This window comes from Dufourea novaeangliae, unplaced genomic scaffold (assembly GCF_001272555.1).
Source record: "Dufourea novaeangliae isolate 0120121106 unplaced genomic scaffold, ASM127255v1 scaffold110, whole genome shotgun sequence".
NCBI lineage: Eukaryota > Metazoa > Arthropoda > Insecta > Hymenoptera > Halictidae > Dufourea > Dufourea novaeangliae.
Genome location: NW_015373985.1, coordinates 434,456 through 457,985, shown reverse-complemented (window position 1 = coordinate 457,985; position 23,530 = coordinate 434,456). Strand labels below are relative to the sequence as shown.

General features: G+C 35.0%; 1 protein-coding gene across 1 annotated transcript in view; it reads left to right on the top strand.

Annotated features, from left to right (window-relative positions):
- The window catches only part of LOC107187316 (chondroitin proteoglycan-2-like), a 91,616-nt gene continuing 68,086 nt past the window's right edge, over positions 1-23,530 (top strand). The window contains exon 1 of the mRNA XM_015575389.1: positions 1-25. Coding sequence (XP_015430875.1) covers positions 1-25 — 25 coding nt within the window. The remainder of the gene's footprint in view (positions 26-23,530) is intronic.

Below are 23,530 nucleotides of genomic sequence, written 5' to 3'. Positions count from 1 at the left end.
ATGAGGAAGAAGCCAGGGGGACCAGGTAACGAAAAAAAATGAAACAAAAGAAAGAAAGGCAACGAGCGAATTCTCGTAATCCTGAAATTCAGATGATACCCAGCGGCCGATGGGCCCACGGGGCCTCGTGGCTTTTTTTGCCAGGAATTCCGCGCACACTCGTGAGTCACGCGTGACCTCGACGTTTGGTTTACCGTGCGTGCGACAATTTACATTTTACTGGGACCGCTCGAAACAGTTAGACGATGTTCTTTCTGATTTTCGATTCATTTTTGGCGGCTACTGATCGACTTAATGTGTGGTAAATGGAAATTTTTCGTAGCCCAGTGTTATTGAACTTGACTCCGTTATATATGGTCGAATCGACCACAACAGTAAATCCTCGATGAGTGTTCGACGGCTCCTCGGCACTGAACATTAAATATTTCATAAACTAATGGCCACATACGGCTGAAACAAATACAATTGGCGTCAGAATTTCAAACGCTATCACTGTGCTAAACCTTATTAAAAAGCCAGCATTGCACCTGGGGACCTCTCCGTGTAGCAGTGCCGAGGAGCCTTCGAACACTCATAGATGATTTATTGTATAGTGTAGACGCAGCTTTATACAGGCAATCCCTGTATAACACGGTATTCCCATAAGACGATATTTCTTAGGAATCCAACCGTTTTGTTATTAATTTATTTTTCGATAAAAATACACCCCCTTGTCGGATGTGCTACCAATGCCGGGCCAACTTGAATTAACAGTGAAGATTAGTACTGAACATGTTACGTTTTTCAATACATGTTACGATGATACCTCGACTGCGGAAGTGTAATTACGAATAAGATTCATCCGAAACAAATCATTCAAAAATATTCTTAATCTGTATGGGTGACATATCTGAAACGAAAAACAACTACGTAAGCGGAAAATTAACAAAATGGCACGTATTTAAAGTTTAAGTCCAGAATCGCCCAAATTTTTTTCACACTTTTGCCATTAAAAAAATATGAAATTTACAACGTAAACAAGAATTCTAGTTCAGGAGATAGCCACTGATATACAGATTAATATGTGAAGATTTGAGAAAGATTGATCACATGATTTTTTTGTTTTTACTCCACCAGAGTGAAAAAATTACGTTTCGAGGTAAACGCCCTATAACACCTGAATTTTCATTGTAAGACAAAAACTTTTTTATTCTTTGTTTTCATATTTATGAACATAAATTCTGAAACACATCTCGAAATGGCAGGTTTACTTTTTTTTCGTATGTTATAAAAACGTTATATACATCCTTCAATTAACTCAAGAATATTCTACCTTGTGTATTGTACACGTTATAACGAAAACGTTGCGAAAACTTAACAATCGGCGTTACAGGGTTCGAGAATAGAAACTGTTGCAAGTATCGGACAATGTTTTAGAAATACCCTGTAGTGCACCAGAATAACTCTCAATAATTCATAAGGTAATGAACATAGAGGTAATTTCCAAGAAATTTTTCAAGTTCCCACATATTTAGTCGTTAGCATGCCCGTTTAGGGAGATTTTACGGTTAGTTAAATGGCCAGGAAGATCTGCGAGAGCATCGTTTTGCGCAGATAAAATGTAAAACACTGAACGCACTCGTGAGGAGAATTCGCTGGTTGTTAGTCTCGTTTAAGGAACGCTGCATAATTGTGTAGGTAAATTCCGTGTTCAAAGGTGTGCCCACTAAACGGTCATAAAATGAAAATGAAGCAAAGTTTTGTTATTCAACGTCGAGATTTTACTTTAAAACCGGAACGAAGAAATAATTTTCACAGGTTTTATGTTAATCGTCGGCGGTAGTACACTATACAGGGTGTCTCCATAAACATGTATCTTCTTTATTTTTAATGATATGAGAAATGTTTCAACACACAGTTTCGATGATTTCAAGAGAATATCGTTAAATGGGAAATTGTTTTTTTTTTTTATTATTTGTTTCCAAATTTGTTTAGGATCATATGTATTTCTTCAGTGGCAATCGTACACTTTTATTCAGTCTTAGATGCGACACTGTATACAAAGCCGTTAAAATGTTTAAAGCACAATATTTAGGTCGTTAGATAAATGAAGTTTGCCTTTATACATATAGGTACTGATCATTTTAAAATTAGTCAATATTAATTGAAAAGTTTTTACGTGGGTTTATAGAGTGATTCAAGACAACTATAACGGTATGCTTGATTCGTGCCCAATCGCTCTTTAAGGATGTGAAAACTAACCTCAAAGTCCAATAGGCACTCCCACTTTTTCGCCTGTAACTCTTAAAGTAATAGAGATAGAAAAAATATGCGTTGATAAAATTTTGAAAATTTGTTTCTTTCATTTTCTTCAAAATTTTGTTAACGCAAGCTTATATAACGTGTTTCTTTTCACTCATTTTAAAATCGGTCAACGTAAGTATACAAATTTTGTAACTCATTGGCACAAATGTTGATTCAGATTGATTGTATACCAATTGCAAATCTTGTTTTTGGGATAAGTTGTTAGTTTTACCAGTAAGTAATCGACTATTTTATGACGAAATCAGTACTAATTGCTATAGAAGTTAAGGATCTGTACTGTTTGATTTACATCATTGTTACTCAACTGAAGATGGAGAAGATACTGATAATGTAAAGTATGTCGCCACAGGATTACCTACTGGTACACCTGATGTAATCCTTAAAACTCTACAGCTTAAAAACGACATTTATTCTGCAACAACTTAATAAATATTAAGGTGCTGAATAACTTGTGTCTTTCAACTTTTCCAAAGACAAAACGAAACAGGCTCGTATACACTGAGAAACTGACTGTACAAGTATTATTTAGAAAATATAGTGAAGATTATAAGAAAATTTAAAGCACCCTGATAACCATTTGCGTGCAGATTGGCAGCAGGTTGGCAACAGATAGTGAGGAAATCTGTTTACAAATCCGTAACCATCTGTTACCACGTTTGGCTTGGGTTTTGCAAACAGAACCTTTTTGACAGAATCGCGAAGCAAACTGGCTGCAGATTGGCGGAAGATCCTGCAACACAACCCAAGCTAACTAACTTAGGTCAGTTTATAACCTAGACTATGTTGCAAGCTCTGCCGTCAATGCGCCGCTAATCTGCGCACAAATTGTTTACACCAGATCCTGCATCAAATCTGTAGCCATTCTGGTTACAAATGTTTAAAACAAGTATTGGACAAAATTCGGCTGTGCAGGTTTGACTAACTGATATTTAGTTTAGAACGATTGATATTTTAGTTCAGTTTGAAATAGTCCTACTGAAATTTCGAAATAGTATATAAAGTTAAAAAAGTCTTTATAAAAAAATAGAACGCAGAAAAAACACCAGTCCTCGACATTGAAAGTTAATTAAAACGCTCGATTCTAAAACATAATCTGATTTTGTGAATAATTATTAAGGCATTACTAAAAGTGTGAAATTCCAAACACAAGGTAATATATCAAATTATTAATCGTAAAGAAGTTTTGTAAATACATTGTTTATAAAATTTCCAAGCAATAAAACTTAAATTAAATATTATAATACAAAAATTTCATTATATAAAAGTGTGTACAAAGACACATTACAAATTAAATAAATATCGTAATTGTTCAATTCATCACCGAAGCCTAAGAATAATTCATTGCAGATATTATCTTATTTAAACATGTAACAAGATTATGGAAATACTTTCTGTCAAGTTGAAACTGCTCACTTTCGTTTATTGGATTGCCACATGTACGTAATTATAAGCTTCCCATATATGGAGGACATCCGAGAAAAAAGAATATGGAACACGGTAGGCGTTCGTGAGTTGCATTTCCGATTCCATTTGACTCTTCTGAAACCCTTCCACGATTTTATGGAACCATGACAGAAAATATTCTCCCATTAAGCCAGTTTCTTGTCCATCTATTCCTTCCATACATATAGGGTGATTAAGAAAAACAGGATTAAGGGCTTACAAGAGAACTTGAGCAGTCGATTCCCAGCTGATCTAGTTAAGTTTATGAATGAAATAAAATCAAATCAATCAAACCAACTCATGAAACAATTGAAGAGCGCGCTTCTCAAGTAGAATAACCCGTCGTGTCACACGTATTTTAAGCTGCGTCTACACTATACATATACATAACACGTTATATAGCAAAGTTATAAAATTTGTTAGAAAAACATACAGCGTGTCATATAGCAAGTTATATGTTCTTCATCAAGTATGACGCCATTATTATTAATGAGATGCGAAATATTACACAGACTCGTTACAGACATGTCCAAAAGGTATAATTTTATAACAAAGTATAAAAACATGTTGTATAGCACGGTTATATAACAATTTGTTATGTAACACTGTTTCGATGTATAGACGCAGCTTTACGCGTATTTCGCCCGTATTTTTAACAATTAATAATTTGGAAACGAATTTTGCAATTTCGTTATTCTTGATTTCCGTTTTAGTTGGGCGTGTAGAATCCACCCTGCCAAACTGTACCATAGTTTTATTTATGGTATTTTAAATCTTAGATTGTGTAAATCTTAAAATCTTTATATAACTAAATTACGTAAACAAACAATATACTTTGTCACTACGAGACCACATAAAACAAACATTGAAATTTTCTAAACGGAAACAGCCTCCATTACAATAACTACAATAATATAAATAAAATACAGAAAGAACATACACAGTAAAAAGCAGCACAAGAAAATGTATATTTATATATTTTAGGCTGTATTGAATATACATGTATTAACTGATGAGTCCAATCCAAGGGGAAGCTATGTTACAAAATGTTGAAAAATGAGGTTTTTGTACTAATTCTGACACCTTTTCGTGTTTAATTACTATCCAATAACTTATAACTGCATGTAAGCTTCCTGCTTGTACTATGATATTGTTTTATATTGTGTTATATGGTATTATATTGTATTGTATTGTATTATATTGTATACAGGGTGTCCCATTAAAATAGACCAACTCGAATATCTCCGAAACTATTGACGATATTAAGCAATTTTTCGGACAAAAGCTAAATAGAATCACGGAGCACACTTTCTGATCTGAGTAACTTTTTTCTGTGTGGACGAGTAAAGGTCATATGAAGGTCAAGTTTGTTTTTTTAAATGCAATCGTATATTTTTTAATGCACTATTTAATGCTACTCGCTATTCTTAACGTAGGACTAAGTCACTTATGGCGAATTAACGCATTAAACAATATATGATTCTATTTAGAAAAACAAAGTTGACCTTTATATGACTTCTACACGTCCTCATAGAAAAAAGTTACATCAGAAAGTATGGCCCCTGATATCATTTGACTTTCGTTTGAAACATTTTTTAATATCGTCAGTTGTTTCTTAGAGATTTGAGTGGGTCCACTTAAATTGGACACCCTGTGTACGTAAAACGTAGGCAATCTTAGTGAATAGTTTCACTACTTTCCATAAAAGCATTAACATCTCAAAACGCTATTGTTGTCACATAGCTCCTTCTTCAGCTGCGTCTCCACTATACATATACCATAATATGTTATACAGCAATGTTGTATGTTATCCATCTAGTGTGACGGCATTATTAATAATGAGACGCGAAATATTATACAAACTTGTTACGGACTTGTCTGAAAGGTATAGTCTTGTAACAAGTTATAAAAACATGTTGTATACTAAGGTTATACAACAATTTGTTGTATAACACTGTTTTGCTATATATGGTAGTGTAGACACAGCTTTACACTCGATCCCCAAATTGATCATCGTACGTGCAAATACATTTTACACTGTATAATAATGTGGAACAAAATATAGGGGCAGAATGTTTTTGTTTGTATTATTCATGATATCTTCATACTTTCATAGACCTTTTTTCTTCAGACCACCCCGTATAAAGGAACGACAGTTCACACAAGCGACGATCTTGCAATCCTAAAATTTTCCTCAGTGGACGCTAAATCCGTCGTCGCGATCCAGGCATTGTGTCAAAGAATATTTAAACTGACATCGGAGCCTAATCTGACATGTATCCCGAACGCTTACAGTGTTAAATCATTTATCCCACGCCGCGATTAATCTCGTTCGTGATCGTTTTCATTTTGCCCGTCCAAGCGTATTCTCTCCCACGTCGTTCAACCCTTCTTTGCATCCTGTTACTCTTGTTTCGGCCGAGAGTTTCCTCTTAGAGTGTTCCCTCGGCCCCTGGCCGCGGTATGCCTAGAGATGAGGTAGGATAATCGGTAGGAACCTGTAGGCTCGGCCTCCGAACCAAAAGGAATCGAAAAATAAAGGAGAGTCCGAGGAGAGCGAGAGAAATATGAGCGTGTGGTGGTCGACGGAGACCACGAGACGCTGCGTGGAAACCACGAAATAGAACGTAGGAGGAATAAAACAGAAATAGAATACAGTCCAAACGGTTAGCCATTGTGAAAATCTTCGTAAGACTTCTTTTAAACGAAAGTAAAATTATTTATGTATACCCATTTAAATATCTCCGAACTAGTGACGATATTAATAAATGTTTTTGACGAAAGTTAAATAGTATCAGGCGGTACACTTTCTGATGTAATACAATGGTACATAATTTGATGACTTATCTTTTTCAAATCAGTCTACAGGTCGTAATTTGAGAGTAAATCTGAAGCTATCTTTTTTAAATTCTTCGTAATGAATTCTCTGTCAAACTGTCTAGCCTAAACTTTCAATTTCGTTGCACGTTTTTTTTTATAATTATTTCACTATTTCATATGAGTTTATACGATACTATACATTGTCCCCGAAAATCTATGCACCCGAAGTTTTTTCCAAATAAGCTGATTTCCTTAAATTTCACTTCGCCATATTGGATTTGCCATTTTGAATTTCGTAAATCTGACTTTCAAAACGACCACAGATACTGATTATCTTAAAAATCTGTATGTTCCGCTAAATATAAATAAATCAGCAACGGAATTGAAAATTTAAGCTGAACAGATCGATAGAGAACTTCATTACAAAGAATTTCAAAAAAAGAGCCTAAAATTTACTCACAAATTACGACCTGTAGACTAATTTGAATAAAATAACTCATTATATACCGCTGTGCATCGGCTGATTAAAAGTAGTAGTGGGCATGAAGCAGAAGCATTTAACATAGAGATCTTCCCGAACATTTATCGAGAATTTATTGTACCGATCTTTCGTGCAACTAATTTAGGCGACTGATCCCCTGGACTACCGTGGCCCGATAAGAGATTAATGGAGCGCAGTGTCGAATAAAACTATAAATTCGATGCAGCTTATACGATCCATCACTTGGGTCCTAAATACGAAGACCAATGTATATCTCGCATACTCAAGCGGTCCCTAGATCCTGATCTTGGCAGGCCGTAGAACATTTCAATTTCCTCTGAGGACTCTGATGGCCGGGGGGAAGTGCTCCACTCGTCCTGACTCTGGAATCTTATTATCGCGTCTAGGGCCCAGGTCTCTGCGTCCGCGTCCTTATTATTCGCACGAAGCGAATGGAAGGGGCGGACAGTGACTTGGAAGTAGGTGCAAGGCTTTTGGTTGTGCGAAAAATGTCTATTTTCTTTTATTGCAATGTTACTCCATTTTTTGTACGTATATATTTGTGTGCACAAGTATAAGGACACCTGCTGGTTTGATACAAAACGCGATAGCTGATTAAGATTACATAACTTTGGTTAGTTTTGTGATATCATATTAGGAAAAATATACAGAGTGAGTCAATAAGAACTACTATCTAAAATCAGGGTTTTTTACCGATACGTAAAATACCGGTATTATACCGGTATTTTCGGTTGTACCTTCGCCCTATATAACCCTACATAAGCCTTACCCTTATAGAAACCGAAAAATACCGGTATTTATTTCGGTTTTCGGCAATATATCGGTTTCGGTATAGCTTTGATGGCATAATACCGGTATCAAAATCATACCGGTTTAAGTCCCTATTAAAATATCTCGCTGTGTCAAAAAACGTCTTAATGAAATATGCAGCACATTAAGGGACGCATCGGATGGATACAATTTGATTTTTCATATTTTATTTTTTTTGTGCGATAACAAGGTGACCTTGAGTTTGCTCCAACCATCTTTTTTTTAATACTTCCATGCTATGAGTGGCTGAATTCGTCCTCCCATCAACAACAACGTTAATATATAAGAAAATTTCATTAAATTATGTAGTTATATGTGGTGCATCACAAGGTGCATGTTTCCTCCAAAAATGGAGGCGTTTCAGACATTCCAGGGTCACCATTATTTTTAACATAGAATTATATATTTTCATTACATCAGTCGATGTGTTCGTTTATTCGCTATAAAAAAGTATTAGGATACTTGTGTCGCAAAACGATAAGTTTAGGAGATATTCTAATTTAAAAATTACGAAGTGGTATCAGTTAATATGATACCGTCTTAAAGTTGATATTCAATGTTAGATGCTAGATGTCGCGCGCAGTATTGCTTAAAATTAATTTGTGCAACTTTTTTAAGAATATAGAACTTTCTTCAAAATAGTATTGTTAAAATGAGCCTCGAGTCTTGAGCTTTAACAGCTCAAGTCACGGTTCAAACCCTAAAGGCTCGAACCCTCAAGGTTCGAAGCTTGAGTCGTGAAAGCTCGAGTCTTTAACGCTCGAGCCTTTAAGCTTGAAGGCTCGAGTCGCATAAATTGTATGTAGTGAAGTAATGTACAGACCTTGAGTTTTCGAAGCCTTAAAACTTAACCTAAAAATTTTCAGTTTTTAACTCTAATATTACAAGAATCTCAAGCTTTTAAAGCTTCAAGGAGGAATAATCCAAAAACGTCCAGAAAAGCGTAGTTTTTTTAAATTATATCTGCAACACCCAAACCTCATTAAACTATTATTAATAGGGTGATCAAATATATATTTTGGACAATGCGTTAAATTTTCTTTTATTACAAAATACCTATGTATACTTGAGCAAGATATACGAGTCATAGGATGTTACGCGTCGAACAAAATAGTTTCTCAATTTGTTCACGGTTCATTGATCTGAGAGACAAAGTTGGGCCTTTTTTTTCGTTATTCACGTGGTATTCGACTTAATATTATAGTAGAATATTTTCGAAAAATTATACCCTGGAAGTATATATAAAAAACTTAATTTTTTCCAATCACCACTGTGTTATTCCACATTAAGTCTGAAGCTTTAAGGTTCAACCCTCTAGAACCCTTAAGTGTTAAATAATGGAATTAACACTAAATCTATAATATTATACTTTATACAGTTTTTAAAAAATACAGCCATGACTGCAAACACATGAGAGATTGATACCAAGAAAGGGAAATGAAAATTGAAACAAAATAACCATTGAATAGTAGACGAAATGAAACATTGCTAAAAATTTGTCTGTAATGTTCAAAATATAGTATTATCTGATCGACTGGAAACATACTCTTACGCCGTGGGAGTCATAGATGACCGGCAGCAAGATTAATGTACTACGCATGATAAGTTTGCACAATACATATAATCATATTGTGTAATATATTATTATATGATTCTAATGGGCAATCACTCTATGGCGCTGAAAACAAAACCAGCAGAAACACGCTCGGCAGTGACCGCGTTAGCCTCGAGCCTCGACGACTCGAGCCCTGAAGCTCGAGCCTCGAGCTACGAGCTTCATATGATTTTAGCCTTAAATACTTAGTCTTTATTGAAGATTATTGTATGTTGATATGAAGATTATTGTAAGGGCCATACTAAATATAATTGGTAGTTCATTGTCTGTTGAAAAATAATCATTTTTCTGTTCAATTTGTTGAACTCCCGCAATGTAATTTGTCGTGTTACCTAAAACTTAAAATATTGTTACGCCGTGGAGTTCCACCACAGGATATAATGTTACTTTATTAACTGTAACGTAAAACAGTATTTATTCACAATTGTACAGCATTAACTATTTACAAATATACATATACACGTCAAATATTGTATTACATTTATTCTCTAATATGTCACATCTCAGACTCTCGTTTGAAATATATCCTTATTTCCAGCGAAACCACCGCACGATCCACATATCAATTCTCGATGTCGAAGGCACCTTTAGCTGTAACGTGTAACTTCGCGGCTTCAAACGTCATAACATTGCTCCCCTCCTTCGACGAGCAGTCATCCCGACTGCGCAAACTTCAATCCTCGATTGATAAATGACGTTTTATCTTTAACCTCAATGTTGCTCGCATACATTTAAGTCGCAGCAACTTCAATCCTGATTTTGTACTCCTGTCTGAAAAAGAGGTGTCAAATAAACTCATACCTACGTGGCCTTTTTCAGACAGCTGACGCCTTGACATTTTTCCAACGATTCAAAGAAAAACTAAGTAAAAATCTTGAGCAAGACGCTGGTACCTTTCCATCTGCTCGTCGAACGAACGTTGTTGGTTTTTCAATTCTTCAACCAGTGTTCGTTGTAATCCTGCGAATAAACACTCGAACGAAGACGGTTCCTCAGCAGCAGATGAGTGAGTGATCATCCTACTTCTGACATCAATATTACGCCGTGGAGTTCCACCACACGACACGATGTTATTTTGTTAACTGTAACGTAAAACAGTATTTATTCAGAATTGTATAATTGTACAGCATTAACTATTTACATCTGTTCTCCAACATGTCACATCTCAGACTCTCTTTTTAAATATATCCTCATTTCCAACGAAACGACCGCACGATCCACATATCAATCCTCTCCTTGTAACATGTAACTTCGCGGCTTCAAACGTTACAACAGTGTATTTAATTTATTGAAATGCCACCTTTGGACATACACCGACGAGCAAACTCGGCTTCCGCTAGGGGAAAAAGTGACGTAAAAGAAGGGCATTCTACCACTTAGTAAATTTATTCCAGATACTAAAATAAATGTTATATCGAATGTTAATTTGGCATAAATTTGAATAATTCCAAATACCAAGTGGTACAAGCATGGTAGGAGGCCCTTTTCCAATCGATTTCCACTAGGGGAAAAAGCAATGTAGGAGTTAGGGCCTTCTACTACTTGGTAAATTTATTACGAATACTGAAATAAATGTTAAACCGAATGTTAATTTCGCATAAATTTCAATAACTCCGAGACAAAGTGGTAGGAGGTCTTTCCTTTACATCACTTTTTCCCCTAGCCGTAGCCGAGTTTGCTCGAGAGGGTACATACATACTATTGTATACTCCAAAGAAAAGAATAAACCTAACCAAAACCTAACCTAAATTCAATTTAAGATCTTAAATTGAAATTATTCCAATTAGTCCTACAGTACCAGGACAAATGTGTTCGTACACCGTTAAAACGGAACAACTTTTTTAAAATTGGTCCAAATGACTTGAGTTCTTTTGTGAAGTTACGGACATTAGTTTACTAAATCATGTGTAAAAAAATTGAAAAAGTTGCAATTAGTCGGAATCGCGAAGAAAATAGTAAAGATCGTTTTTTACAACATTTTAATCTGAGGCTAAAATGAAAATTTAATAAATACATATCGAAGATTTATGTTAGTTATATACACACTGAAACTTTCGCTGAAATCGGTTGATACAGAAACGAGCGACAGGCATCAAAAGATGTAAGAATTATTAGATTTACTACAGTTGTAGTTCGAAAGTCGGGAAATACTGTGTTTTTCAACATATTTAATCATTTGTATCTCGTAGCAACGTTAACCGATTTTGACGAAATTTTCAACATTTATATAACTAACATAAATTTTCGATATGTATTTATTAAATTTTCATTATAGCCTTACATGAAAAAGTTGTAAAAAACGACCTTCACTATTTTCTTTGCGATTCCCACCAATTGCAACTTTTTCAATTTTTTTTACACATTATTTAGTAGACTAATGTCCGTGACTTCACAACAGAACTCGAGTCATTTGGACTAATTTTAAAAAAGTTGTTCCGTTCTATACGGTGTACGAATACTTTGGTCCGGCACTGTATACAATTATATTAAAAAATGTTTGTATCTTGTCAAGGTCTCTTATATGATCACCTCGAGTAGTGTTGTGAAGGTTTTAGTTGAGTACAGTTGTTTATTAAAAAGTTATTATAAAAAATATTTAGTATTGTACTTTAGTATATTGATATGAAAAATGGCCGATGACCTTGACCTTGACATATGTTATCACGGTCGCCCTTTTGAGTGACCTTCAGCAAGTTTCATTTATCAAATGTTGTTTATTGGAAAGTTATTAAGAGAATAATACCTTTTTCTTGAACTGTCTAACCAATTCTGAAGCATTATACTAATCGGTGTTGATTAGAGATAGTCCAAGAAAAAAAGTAATTCAGAGTTGGTTAGAGATAATTGTTTTGATTTCGATGTCAGATTAGATGTTTTTTTCTGAATAATTGCAGATACATACCCAGTAACAGAAAATGTAAATGAATAAATAATCAGAACTAAATAAACTATTTCGAAAATATGCTTCTGTTAATAACTTTTTAATAAACAACGACCCTCCATTAAAACATTCACAGCATTACTCAGGGTGACGACCTTGACAACATATATTGAAAAATCATCGAAATTGGGGTGGCTCCCTTATTATAAATATGTGCCCAATGTTTAAACTTAATGTAGAGTATTTTTTAGATTCCATTCAATTAGTTCCTTATTAGTCGACATTTATCTCTGTAACGTTGGAGAATTCTTCTAATCAGTAAGAGAGGTAAAACAGGTATGTCGGACCACTTTCTACCGGTCGAACGGTTATAACGTGAGCACACGTGTGCTTTAACGCTGTAACCGAAAAGAAAAATAATTTTTCCCTCCGCTGTGACTGGTATCGACGATCGTGCGATAGAAGTTTAAGAGAAAGTCAATTTACACTTTCCTCGGTTGCAAAGACAAGAACCAGAGCTTACGTGAAAACTTGAAGTGTCGAGGTGAACACCGGTAGTTTCATTACCGGTTGATGAATCGTGCGTTAAAATTACAGGTCGACGTACAGAACTATGCAAAGTCGATTATGGAATAGGCATAGGATCAATCGATTAAATCAATCGCAATTTTGTACGACTTAATTCTTCTAATCGTAAGGACCAATCAATTAATCTTTAAAGTTTTAACGAACGGATGGAAAAATGTAATTCTATTGAACTAAATTACAAATATAATATTAAATATTATTTTTGAATAATATCTAAACTGTGAATTTTATACATTTAAAGCATACACGACAGTGAAATAGTAGCTTAGTAAATATTTAAGGATTTTTTGTCTCTTTTGTCTATGTTTAATTCCTGGTTTCATAAATGATTTAGAAACGTCTAAAGTTTGCATAAAGATCTACGGTTTAATAATAGATAATGAATTAGGAAAGCAAGAAAAACAACGCTTAATTCGTTAAAAATATTTCTCCAATTAGCAATATACTAAACAATATATACATAATTTAATTAGGTGTAGTAATGTACAGTGAAAAGTATGTAAATTCTTTCCAAAAAGTTAGTTTAACCTTGATTTGTGTATACATGCAACTTTATTCTCCCTAGATTTACCAAAAGATATATTTTCATAAAAATAACTGTCATGTTTTCTTCGTCTTTAAAACCGTATAAATTATTTATCGATAAATTATTAATAAACTTGAATACATTTCAGTTACTAAAGAAAATACAATTTAGTTCAATAGATGTGTTTTACAACTCTTTATTTATACTCACTTTGCTTTTGTTGTCGAGGGGTGCGTGTTTATTATGATCATAAACAAATGGCATCTCTGCCATTTTGTTTATTTTTTTGTTCCGACGATAATCACACTCATACTGATTAAAAATACGCTAACACTACATAATATTTTCAAGGCGCTCACTTCACTGCGATATACATATAAAAAAAAAGCTATTAAAAAGGTTTCAACAGAAAATATTTTTATACTCTCCGTAAGTATATCAATAAGTACACAACACTTCATTTATGCTGAACATTTCGTTCACCGAAAAAAGAATCCCAAACGATGACAATTTTATAATAAAAGTAAATAAAAACCCTAGTTGCACAGAATTTTTTTTAATATAAAAAAAATTATATAAAAGTAAAATATTAAACTGTATGACTATGAGTAACTTCAACTTTTCGAGGTGGGTTAAAATATATCTCACCATGCATAAAAAGCTAAGCAAAAGGTGGGACAGTTTTTAACCTACCTAACCCTAAAGAGTTAATAACTCGTGAACGAAACCTCGAACGCAGTTTCTTCATTCTTGATTTTCGTCTTACAATTAGTTTGACATATAGAATCCACCCTGTGAGTATCCCACATTTTTACTAACACCCTGTATACTATCCTCTAAAATTGTGAATTTGCATAAACATCCTCAGTCTAACAAATCTATTATCTGAGCAGGTTCCTAATGCGGCTCGTTAATGTACAAGTGGCAATTATTGAAAATTCAGAGTCATCCACAGCGATTAAGCTGAGTGCTCGTATCTTCTCCCACGATTTATATCCTCTCCCCACCACTTATTACCAAACGATCTTTAGCGAGAGGGGCCAAAAAACACGTAACGTTGGTCCTAATTCAGTCTCTTCTCTGCCTACGCCTCGGCTCGGAGTCACTTCGATGAATTTGAACGAGCATTACGGTATCCCGGCACGGATTGTGCATTTTCATCGTTCGGGGGGCTCTTTCGCGAGTGAAAAGAATTTTGGCCGGGTCCGTGAAGGGTCTACATGCGACGAAAAAAGTAAACAACCGAGTCTTTCGAAAAGGAGCATCGACATTAATTCCTTTATGGCTCGATCCCACCGTGTAAATAACGGCCATCCCCCATTAAATTCAATCGCGTACCAATCGAAGACTCGAGATTTACATTGAAAATACGCGCCATCGGCAAATATAAACAGACTGCGGATTTTTATGCAAATCTTCATAGCTTAATTCATTGAACTGAAATTATATCAGAGATTTATATTCTTTATTAACATTAGAATTGTCGAAGATGAACTTGTTTCTATTAATATCATGGTGGTAGAAGGAACAACTTGTTGTAAATATGCAAAACGAAATATTAACGGATCTCTTCGCTTATACAGGGTGTCCCATCTAACATGGACACCTTAAATATTTCACTTGTTTTTATATACGAAATAGAAAAGTATATTTTATATACTTATTTTTATATATGATAATAGAAAACATGTGAGAATATATTATTGGGTTGGAAGAGACAAATATTGTGATAAGCGACAATTGTTTGGTCATATTTTTCGAAATTTCAAAGTCATCAATGTTGGTATAGAGAATGTCCCACCTAACGTGAACATTTCTGATACTTTATTTATTTTTGAGGACAAAAAAAATTATGAGAAAACAATGTTAAATGGTTGGAAGGGGCAAATACTGTTGTAAACTAAACAATTTTTTGAAATTTCAAGGCCATTGATGTTTTTCTTTAATGGCCTACATATTTTTATCGTCCTGGCGTAATGATTGAGGTCAAAACTAATCCAATGATCAATAATAGTATGACCTTCATGTCACCTTGAGTATGAAGCATCCACAAATGTATGGGAGTAGATTTAAATAATAAAGTCACTACAATAGAGGGATTAATATAAAAATGTGTCGAAGCTGGTGGACATCACTGTCAGCATTTGTTGAAATTAATTTTCTGCGCTAATTCATCTATTATAGTTATTTTATTGTTCAAATCTACTCCTATACATTTGCGAATTTTTCGTACTGAAGGTCACATGAAAGTCATGCTAATATAGATCATTGGGTTTGTCTTGAACTCCACAATTACGCCATGACGATAAAAATATGTATTCCCCTCAAAAAAAAGAACATCAATGGCCTTGAAATTTCGAAAAATATGTCATTAAGAAATTTTTTTAGCTTGATGAATTTACAGCACATGCCCCTTCCAACCATATAACATTTTTCTCTCATAATTTCTTTTATCCTCAGAAATAAATGAAATATTAAAAGTGCTCACGTTAGATGGGTAATAAAAGTTGCAAAGAATCGCATAAAAGCACTGTTACGGCATTTTAGTCATTTTTACAGGAGTCACGAATCAGCCATATTTTTCCAGACTGCTTTGGTAGCTCTAATATTAAAGGTTTCGTTGGTCGAAAATAAAATAATATTTATAGCGGTCTTGACTGAAATTTTTACTGTATTGTAGTTTTCACGTTTATATTTACGATAAATGCAGAAAATCCGCATTCTAAATTTCGTGCAATAAATTTAGACAAATTTTATTTATACTCGCCCAATCACAAGCAAAGGAGATTCGCCTTTTTTTCTTCTTTTCGATCGCCATTCAGGCGCTTCCTCTTTCAGACGTCCAACATTCGAGCTATAAGTCGGGTCCACACTATATAAGGTGTTTCCGAACTGGTGGTATTTACAACCCGGAAGGATGTGATTCAACATGCAAGAATAAAAATTTGTTGTATAATACTTCGTTTCCAAGACAATTGAATTTAAAAATCTGATGGGGACGCGTGCAATTCAATAGGACTTGCCTTAAGTTGCATCTACACTGTATAGCGTAACACATTATGTAGTGAAGTTATAAAACATGTAAGAAAAACAGACAGGAAACTGTTATACAATACGGTGTCATATAACACGTTTCGTGTAGTATAGCAAGTTATATCTACTATAGCGAAGTCATGGGTGTTGCCAAGGGGGGAAAGGAGGGGGAGCGCACTTGCCTAAAAGTGGCTTTTGCCCCACGCTACAAGAAAAAAATTGGATTTTGCCTCACCCCCTCCCTTCCTAGAGTTACAAGATTTTTGCGTAATAGTTAATATTACAGTATAATTTGCAACAACCTCTATTAACAAAACGCATACAATTGCAACGATTTATAACTTTAAAAACAAAATAAACTGTGTCTGGCTACGTACAGCCTTTTTCACTGTGGCAGTCGATGTGTTAATATCCCCCCCCCCCCTCCCGACTGATAACCTGGCTACGCCCATGAGCGAAATTAGAAAAACAGACAGGAAAATGTTATTTAACATGAGGTTATATAACATTTTTTGTGTTATATAGGAAGTTATATGCTATCCATGAAGTGTGACGCTACTGTTAATAATAGGATGCGAAATGTTGTACAAACTTGTTACAGTAAAATGTTGTACTTATACGAAAGGTATAATTTTCTAAGAAGTTATAAAAACATGTTGTGTCGCGAGGTTATATAACAATTTGCCATATAACACTGTTTTGCTATATAGTGTAGACGCAGCTTAAGACAATGCAGTTGTCCATATTACCATATTTTCTTCTGTAACATAAAAAATGTTATTCAACGTAATGTTATATGACATTTTCCTTTCTCGTTTTTTACAAGTTTTATAACTTTGTTATATAACAATGTTTTGTTCTTTAGTGTAGGCTCTGCCATCGGGACGTTTTCTATGGCGATGAGACTCTTCTTCGAAGCGTCGTAAACCTTCCACATATTTTTTCGCGGTCTTCGGCTGGAGGAAAGTTGCCTGAAAGAAACTTGCTACTATAATCTGCTTCTTCATCCCCTGGCGCAAGGCTATTGTCCGTGAGACGGCGAGTTTTACTGATCAGTACATCTGATTGTTGTTGCTTCTTGAAAGGAACTTATGGAAGAATATATAATTGCATGCGTTTATTGTGAGGAGTCAGTTTTGATATTTTTCAAATGCTGGCAATCATTTACTCATCGTGTGTAGGCACATCTTGTTGTGGGCGGCAAGTATATTAAACATCTAATAAAATAAGGTTATATGACTCTTCTCATTTTATATAGGGTGTCTCAGCTAACTTGATCACCCCGAATAATGACTTAACGGTACACTTTATGAAGAATTTGAGGCGTATAACTTAAATGGCGTCAAGGGAAAACACCTTACAAGGTACGTGCTTTTTTATGGCTGGAGGTATTTAAGAGATCTCAGGGTCACCTCGACTTTTTCTAACGGAATGATTATTTTTTTGTATTATCGATCTATAGATAGCAAATTCTGAGTAAAAATGTGTTGCCCTTCATATGTTCTAAACCTAACAGTTAATGAAATATTTACAAAATAGTCATTATATTGAAATCGCTATATTGAAGTTGAGGGGCATCAGTTCGAGTACCTATGTATAGCTTCCAGATAGTAAGTACGTGTTAAAAACTATTTTCTAAATATCTCGTTAACTATTAGGTTTAGGACATATCGATCTATGGTACAATAAGTAGGTCAATCCGTTAAAAAAACTCAAGGTGACCTTCAAATCTTTGAAATGCCTCCACCCACAAAAAAAGCACGTACTTCATAAGATCTGTCCTTTGATACCATGCCACAAAATTCTCATAAGTACACAGTTACTCGAGGTGATCAAGTTGCTGAGACACCCTGTACATTAGGGTGGACCTTAGCAATATTTGACAAAAAATTTTATTTGAGATTTTTTTTTAGACACACCCTGGAATTATGCCACTGAGTGAGAAAATAATGTGTGCAAAAAATAAAATCCATCGGACAACGGGAAGTCATGCTACATCGACTTTGAAAATTTTTCATTTTTGTAACTGGTTTTTCTCCACTGTAATGTAACGTTAGTATACGTGTTTGTATATCGTTGGATTTGTATTTTCTCGCTCTATAGGAATATATAAACAAAATATGTCATTGTAGTAAAAAAAAAATGATGACCTTGAAATCTTAAAAATTTTTTCTTCGGCATTATATTTACTTTTTCGAGCAGTAAAACCTTCATCTATGAAATTTTTTCATATATCTATACTAACGATACATTACAATGGAGAAAAACGAGTTGCAAAAATGAAAAATTTTCAAAGTCGATGTGGCACGACTTTCCGTTGTCCAGTCGATTTCAAATTTGGTACAGATTATTTTTTCATCTAATGGTATAATTCTAGGAGGTGTCCCCAAAAAAATTCAATGGTGGAAAAACAAGGTCCACCCTACTGTACATACAATAAGAATGTACCACGCAACTAGGCCAATCCGTGGCGTTAAAACAGTGGAACATTCGTCATCAGGTATTGCATGTGTCTTTTCTGAAAATGGAGGCGCTTCAAAGATTTCAAAGTCACCCATATATCACGGTTGCGTTGGCTACCAATCGTAGCGCATAGCCAACGCTACAGCGGGAACTCGGCCGGCAGACTCGCGCTCTAATTGGACGGGGTTTTTTGTTAATATCTCGTGAACAAAGCCTCAGATAACATTTTTGCTAAGGAAAAACTTGTTTCAAATCACCTAACGAGTCCTCATTTCCGGGTACTCCAACATTTTTGTTAAGTCTGTATAAGTAGGTAACGATACTCTTGAGGCGATACTAACAAGGGAAGGCACGGAAGTGTCCCACTCTGATTCTGATGAAACTTCGTATGTCTATTAAGCAGTCAAAAATAAGGGATACGTATTTTTTTTTATCGGCTGAGACACGACTTTAAGGGGTGAATCCACCCTTCGAAATTTCGATCCGAAATTTTTTTGTTATAGACAAATTATATTTTGGACAATTTGTTAGCACCATATTATTCTACATAAAAAAACAGCAAACCTCGTCCATTAGAAGTTTTCATGTATCTCCTCTGGTTTTCGAGATAGTACTTTTGGGTCGAAACTTCGAGGGATTTCAACCCTTAAAGTCGCGTCTCAGCCGATACAAAAAAAATACGTATCCCTTATTTTTGACTGCTTAATAGACATACGAAGTTTCATCAAAATCGGAGGGGGACACTTCCATGTCTTCCCTTGTAAGTAGATATCGATACAAGTTATGAATAATAGTATCAATACCTTGACGGTATCGGTTTATCCCTAGCGGAAGTAATTTAGTTCCTCGATTTAAAACTAACACCCTGTATAACTGTTTCAATATCAATGAACCGAATTCATTTATACACGTAACACAACAGACTAGATAATAAATACAAAAGAACAAGACAAAAAATATTTATGACGTAAAATAATAATGATACGAGGAAAAAGGTTCAGAAAATGATATGGTGTACAGAATACAACCTACGTAAAAGTGGCCGTCTTTCTCGTTTGGCTATTTCTGTGACAGAAATAGCTGGTCGTTCACTCGGTGGATTACAGTCCGGTAACAACGAAAATAGGTATATTCACCACTGAGTTAAAAATAAAAAGGAACCCTTGTTAACAGGTTATTCGCGAAAGGATTACAAGCACTGGCGCGTGCGGAATTACCGAGAAATACATCAATTCCGAGAAGACAAACTCCCCCTACGCAGGGTTACATTCCTCTGATGCGCCTCCACTGTGGCGGCTTGTTGCGGTTTCGGCGGAGATCTTCGTAGAGAACTGCATAGAAGGTCAAGGATCCGTCTCTCTGTTGTCCGTACACATTATTCCTTCCACGGAATACTTACCGCGTTCATTTAACAACTGTTCAGTAATCTACATTGTATTATTGTTCCTTGAATTAACCTATTAAACCTGGTGTGAACCGGCTAAAAATGAATGGATTTTTGGGAGTTTATTGTGAACAAAGTATAAACCAATCTCTTTGAAGTGTTGAAAGTACTTTATTGTACAATTAAACTCAATACAATAATTTTTCCACGCCGGAAAATATAACTCGAAAAATATTCAAGCAACTGACCCAGCATTGCACATATACATATATTCTACAACATCTACTCCACAGCATGAACATATACTTATAATTTTATTGTTTCAATAAATTTTTTAGTATTTTTTACTTGAAAAAAGTCGCCTTTCTTTTTAAATATGTCATCATTTTTGCATTTTTGCATTTTTTAGCTTCTAAATAGGTTCTTGCTGTGAAGAAGATGTTAAAGAATATGAGCATGCAAAGCTGGGTCAGTTGGTTTGAATATTTTTTGAGTTACATACTCTGGCGTGGAACACCTTTTTTGCCCACGGGCTGCATGTAAGCGCTTATAACTATAATATTTATGGATTTACCGTGAAAATAACAATTTTTGTATTCAGTTTAATTATACGATAAAGTATTCTCAAAGTTTCAAAGAGAGTGATTTATAATAAATTCCCAAAAATTCATTCATTTCTAGTTGTTTACACCAGGCTCCCCCTTAAGGCTCCCACGAACCAACGCGAAATATTCGCAGCGGCAGCAAATATTTCGCGGCGATAAATTTTTGTGGAAATTTTTCGCATTGGTGTGAACAGTCTCATAAGACCCCACGCATTTTAAACTGTTGCGAATCTATCGCCGCGAAATATTCGCTACCGCTGCGAATACATCGCGTTGGTTTGTGGGAGCCTTTAAGTCCTAAGTAATAAGGTGATTTTTATACATACAATTATTTATTACTCATAAAGGAAAGGTTCTCAGTTTCTCATAAATTTGTTTTTTTCCCGAAACGGGCTCGTGTTTAGCTTCTACTTATTCTGTTTTGACTGGTTCCAGAGGAGGACTACCCACCCTTGTAGCAATTACAGTTGGCATTTTGATGGGCCTTTGATGCACTATTGGTTGGCCAACAGTTAAAATTGTCACTCTTTTTTTGCAACTGACCCCAACAATCATACCCAACGTAGGGCCTACGTCACTATACTACGAAGGGCCAACTGGAGGTTTCTTTCTGTAGGGCGAATTGTTGGGTATCTACAATAAACCAACAATAGGAAGACAGTTGGCTATACTACACTTCCATAAAATCCTTTACAAATATTTGACAGAGTATAACACTGGATATAATATTTGTAATAATAACTTGTTATAATAATTATATACATGTATAAATTGTATATGTATATTAAACAGGTAAACAAGTGTTTTACAAGCAAAGTTACCTTTACAATTTATTATATACAATTTATACATGTAGCTAATTATTACAAATAATTATAAGTTATTTCCAATCTTCTGTCCCCTGACTCTACTTTCACAAAATGTCAAATGTCGAACGTGTTGCGCCACAGTAACTAATTGTGAGTATATTCATAAATAAGAAAGCAAAAAAATCAATTTGAAATATAACAACAAGTTTTTGGTTATAGCAGCGTTTCTGACGTCTTTAAGACGATATTTAAATGTTGGCGAACTTTGGGTTGGCCAATGTTGTATTATCATTGTAAATTTCTTATTAACTAACCAACTATAATAATTGTAGGCCCAACATTGGATATTCGTTGGCAAATTGTCATAACTTTTTTGTCGTAGGCCCTATTTTGGGAATTTGTAGACAAAAACACTAACTATATCCCAACTCCCAACTATTGGATACCGTTGGCCAACTATAAATGCTACTAGGGCACCTGTTACCTGTAGTTTACCTGTTGTTTTGCTGATGGTTTATCGCCCCGAACGATCGTTGTCTTCAAGCGACCGGCCTTGAAACGTGCATGCCATTCAAAACCCTGGGTTACTTAAAGAACGTACTTTAAAAACCTCACAAAGCATTTTATAAGTCTCGATGGCCGATTTCCCAAGGTTCACGCAAAATTTGATGCAACCACGTTGTTCGTATTTATCAGCCATCGCAGACTGGTACTGACACGAGGTTATAAAATCGTACGTACAGACTAAAGAACACATGTACACAATACGATATTGCTTGGCAAACTAATTGAACAGGCTTCGAAATAATGATCATCAATGTTCCGCGTGGTATCGTCTTACAATACAGTCCGGGAACTTTCTGATGCCACCTCGCATACAAATAAAGCACAAGCAACTCATAAGAACACGAGGAATACCTGCACAAAATATTGTAAAAAATAGTGCATTTTAGATTTTTGACTGAAAAATACTATTACAGTCGATTATACTGCTGGATTATGAAGAGAATGGACTTGAATGTAATGCGAGATTTAGAGGTTAGAAGTGGCGATTCCGCCTTTCGAAGTCACGTAATCGAGACGAGCATCTATTGTTTGGGAAGCAGCCATATAAATTTTAATCTGTTTGTCTAGCAGTTCATGTAAGAACAAATCGCACCAGATTAGGGTTAAAGGAAAATGCTATAGAGTAAATCATCGATGAGCGTCCGAAGGTTCCTCGGCACTGAACATTAAATATTTCATAAACTAATAGCCATATGCGGCTGAAACAAATACAATTGGCTTCTGAATTTCAAGGTCTATCACTGTGCTAAACCTTATTAACAAGTCAACGTTACACCCGGCGACCTCTTCTTGTCGGTGCCGAAGAGCCTTCGAACACTCATCAAGGATTTACTGTATTCTAAATATTATCGCTTTCGTTTATATGACATTTGAGGATGTTCCCTCTCTACGAAATTCAAACTAAAAATATAGGTATAGTCTGTAACAGCGATGGCGTACGTTTTTTGGCGGTAGGCCACAATAAAACTCATATAGCACATGACGCCGTGAAGACACCCATTTTACGGGTGTTTTAGGTCTAAGGCGCCTTTAAGCCGTCTTCAAGGCGTCATTGGGCGTCATGTGCTATCTGGGAATGAAAAATTTTGTAATGAAAGTCGTGGATCAAATACTCGAACCGAGTAACATAAATAAATAGTAATATAACATTTTTTGTGTTTCACAAAGATTTGGAATCTCA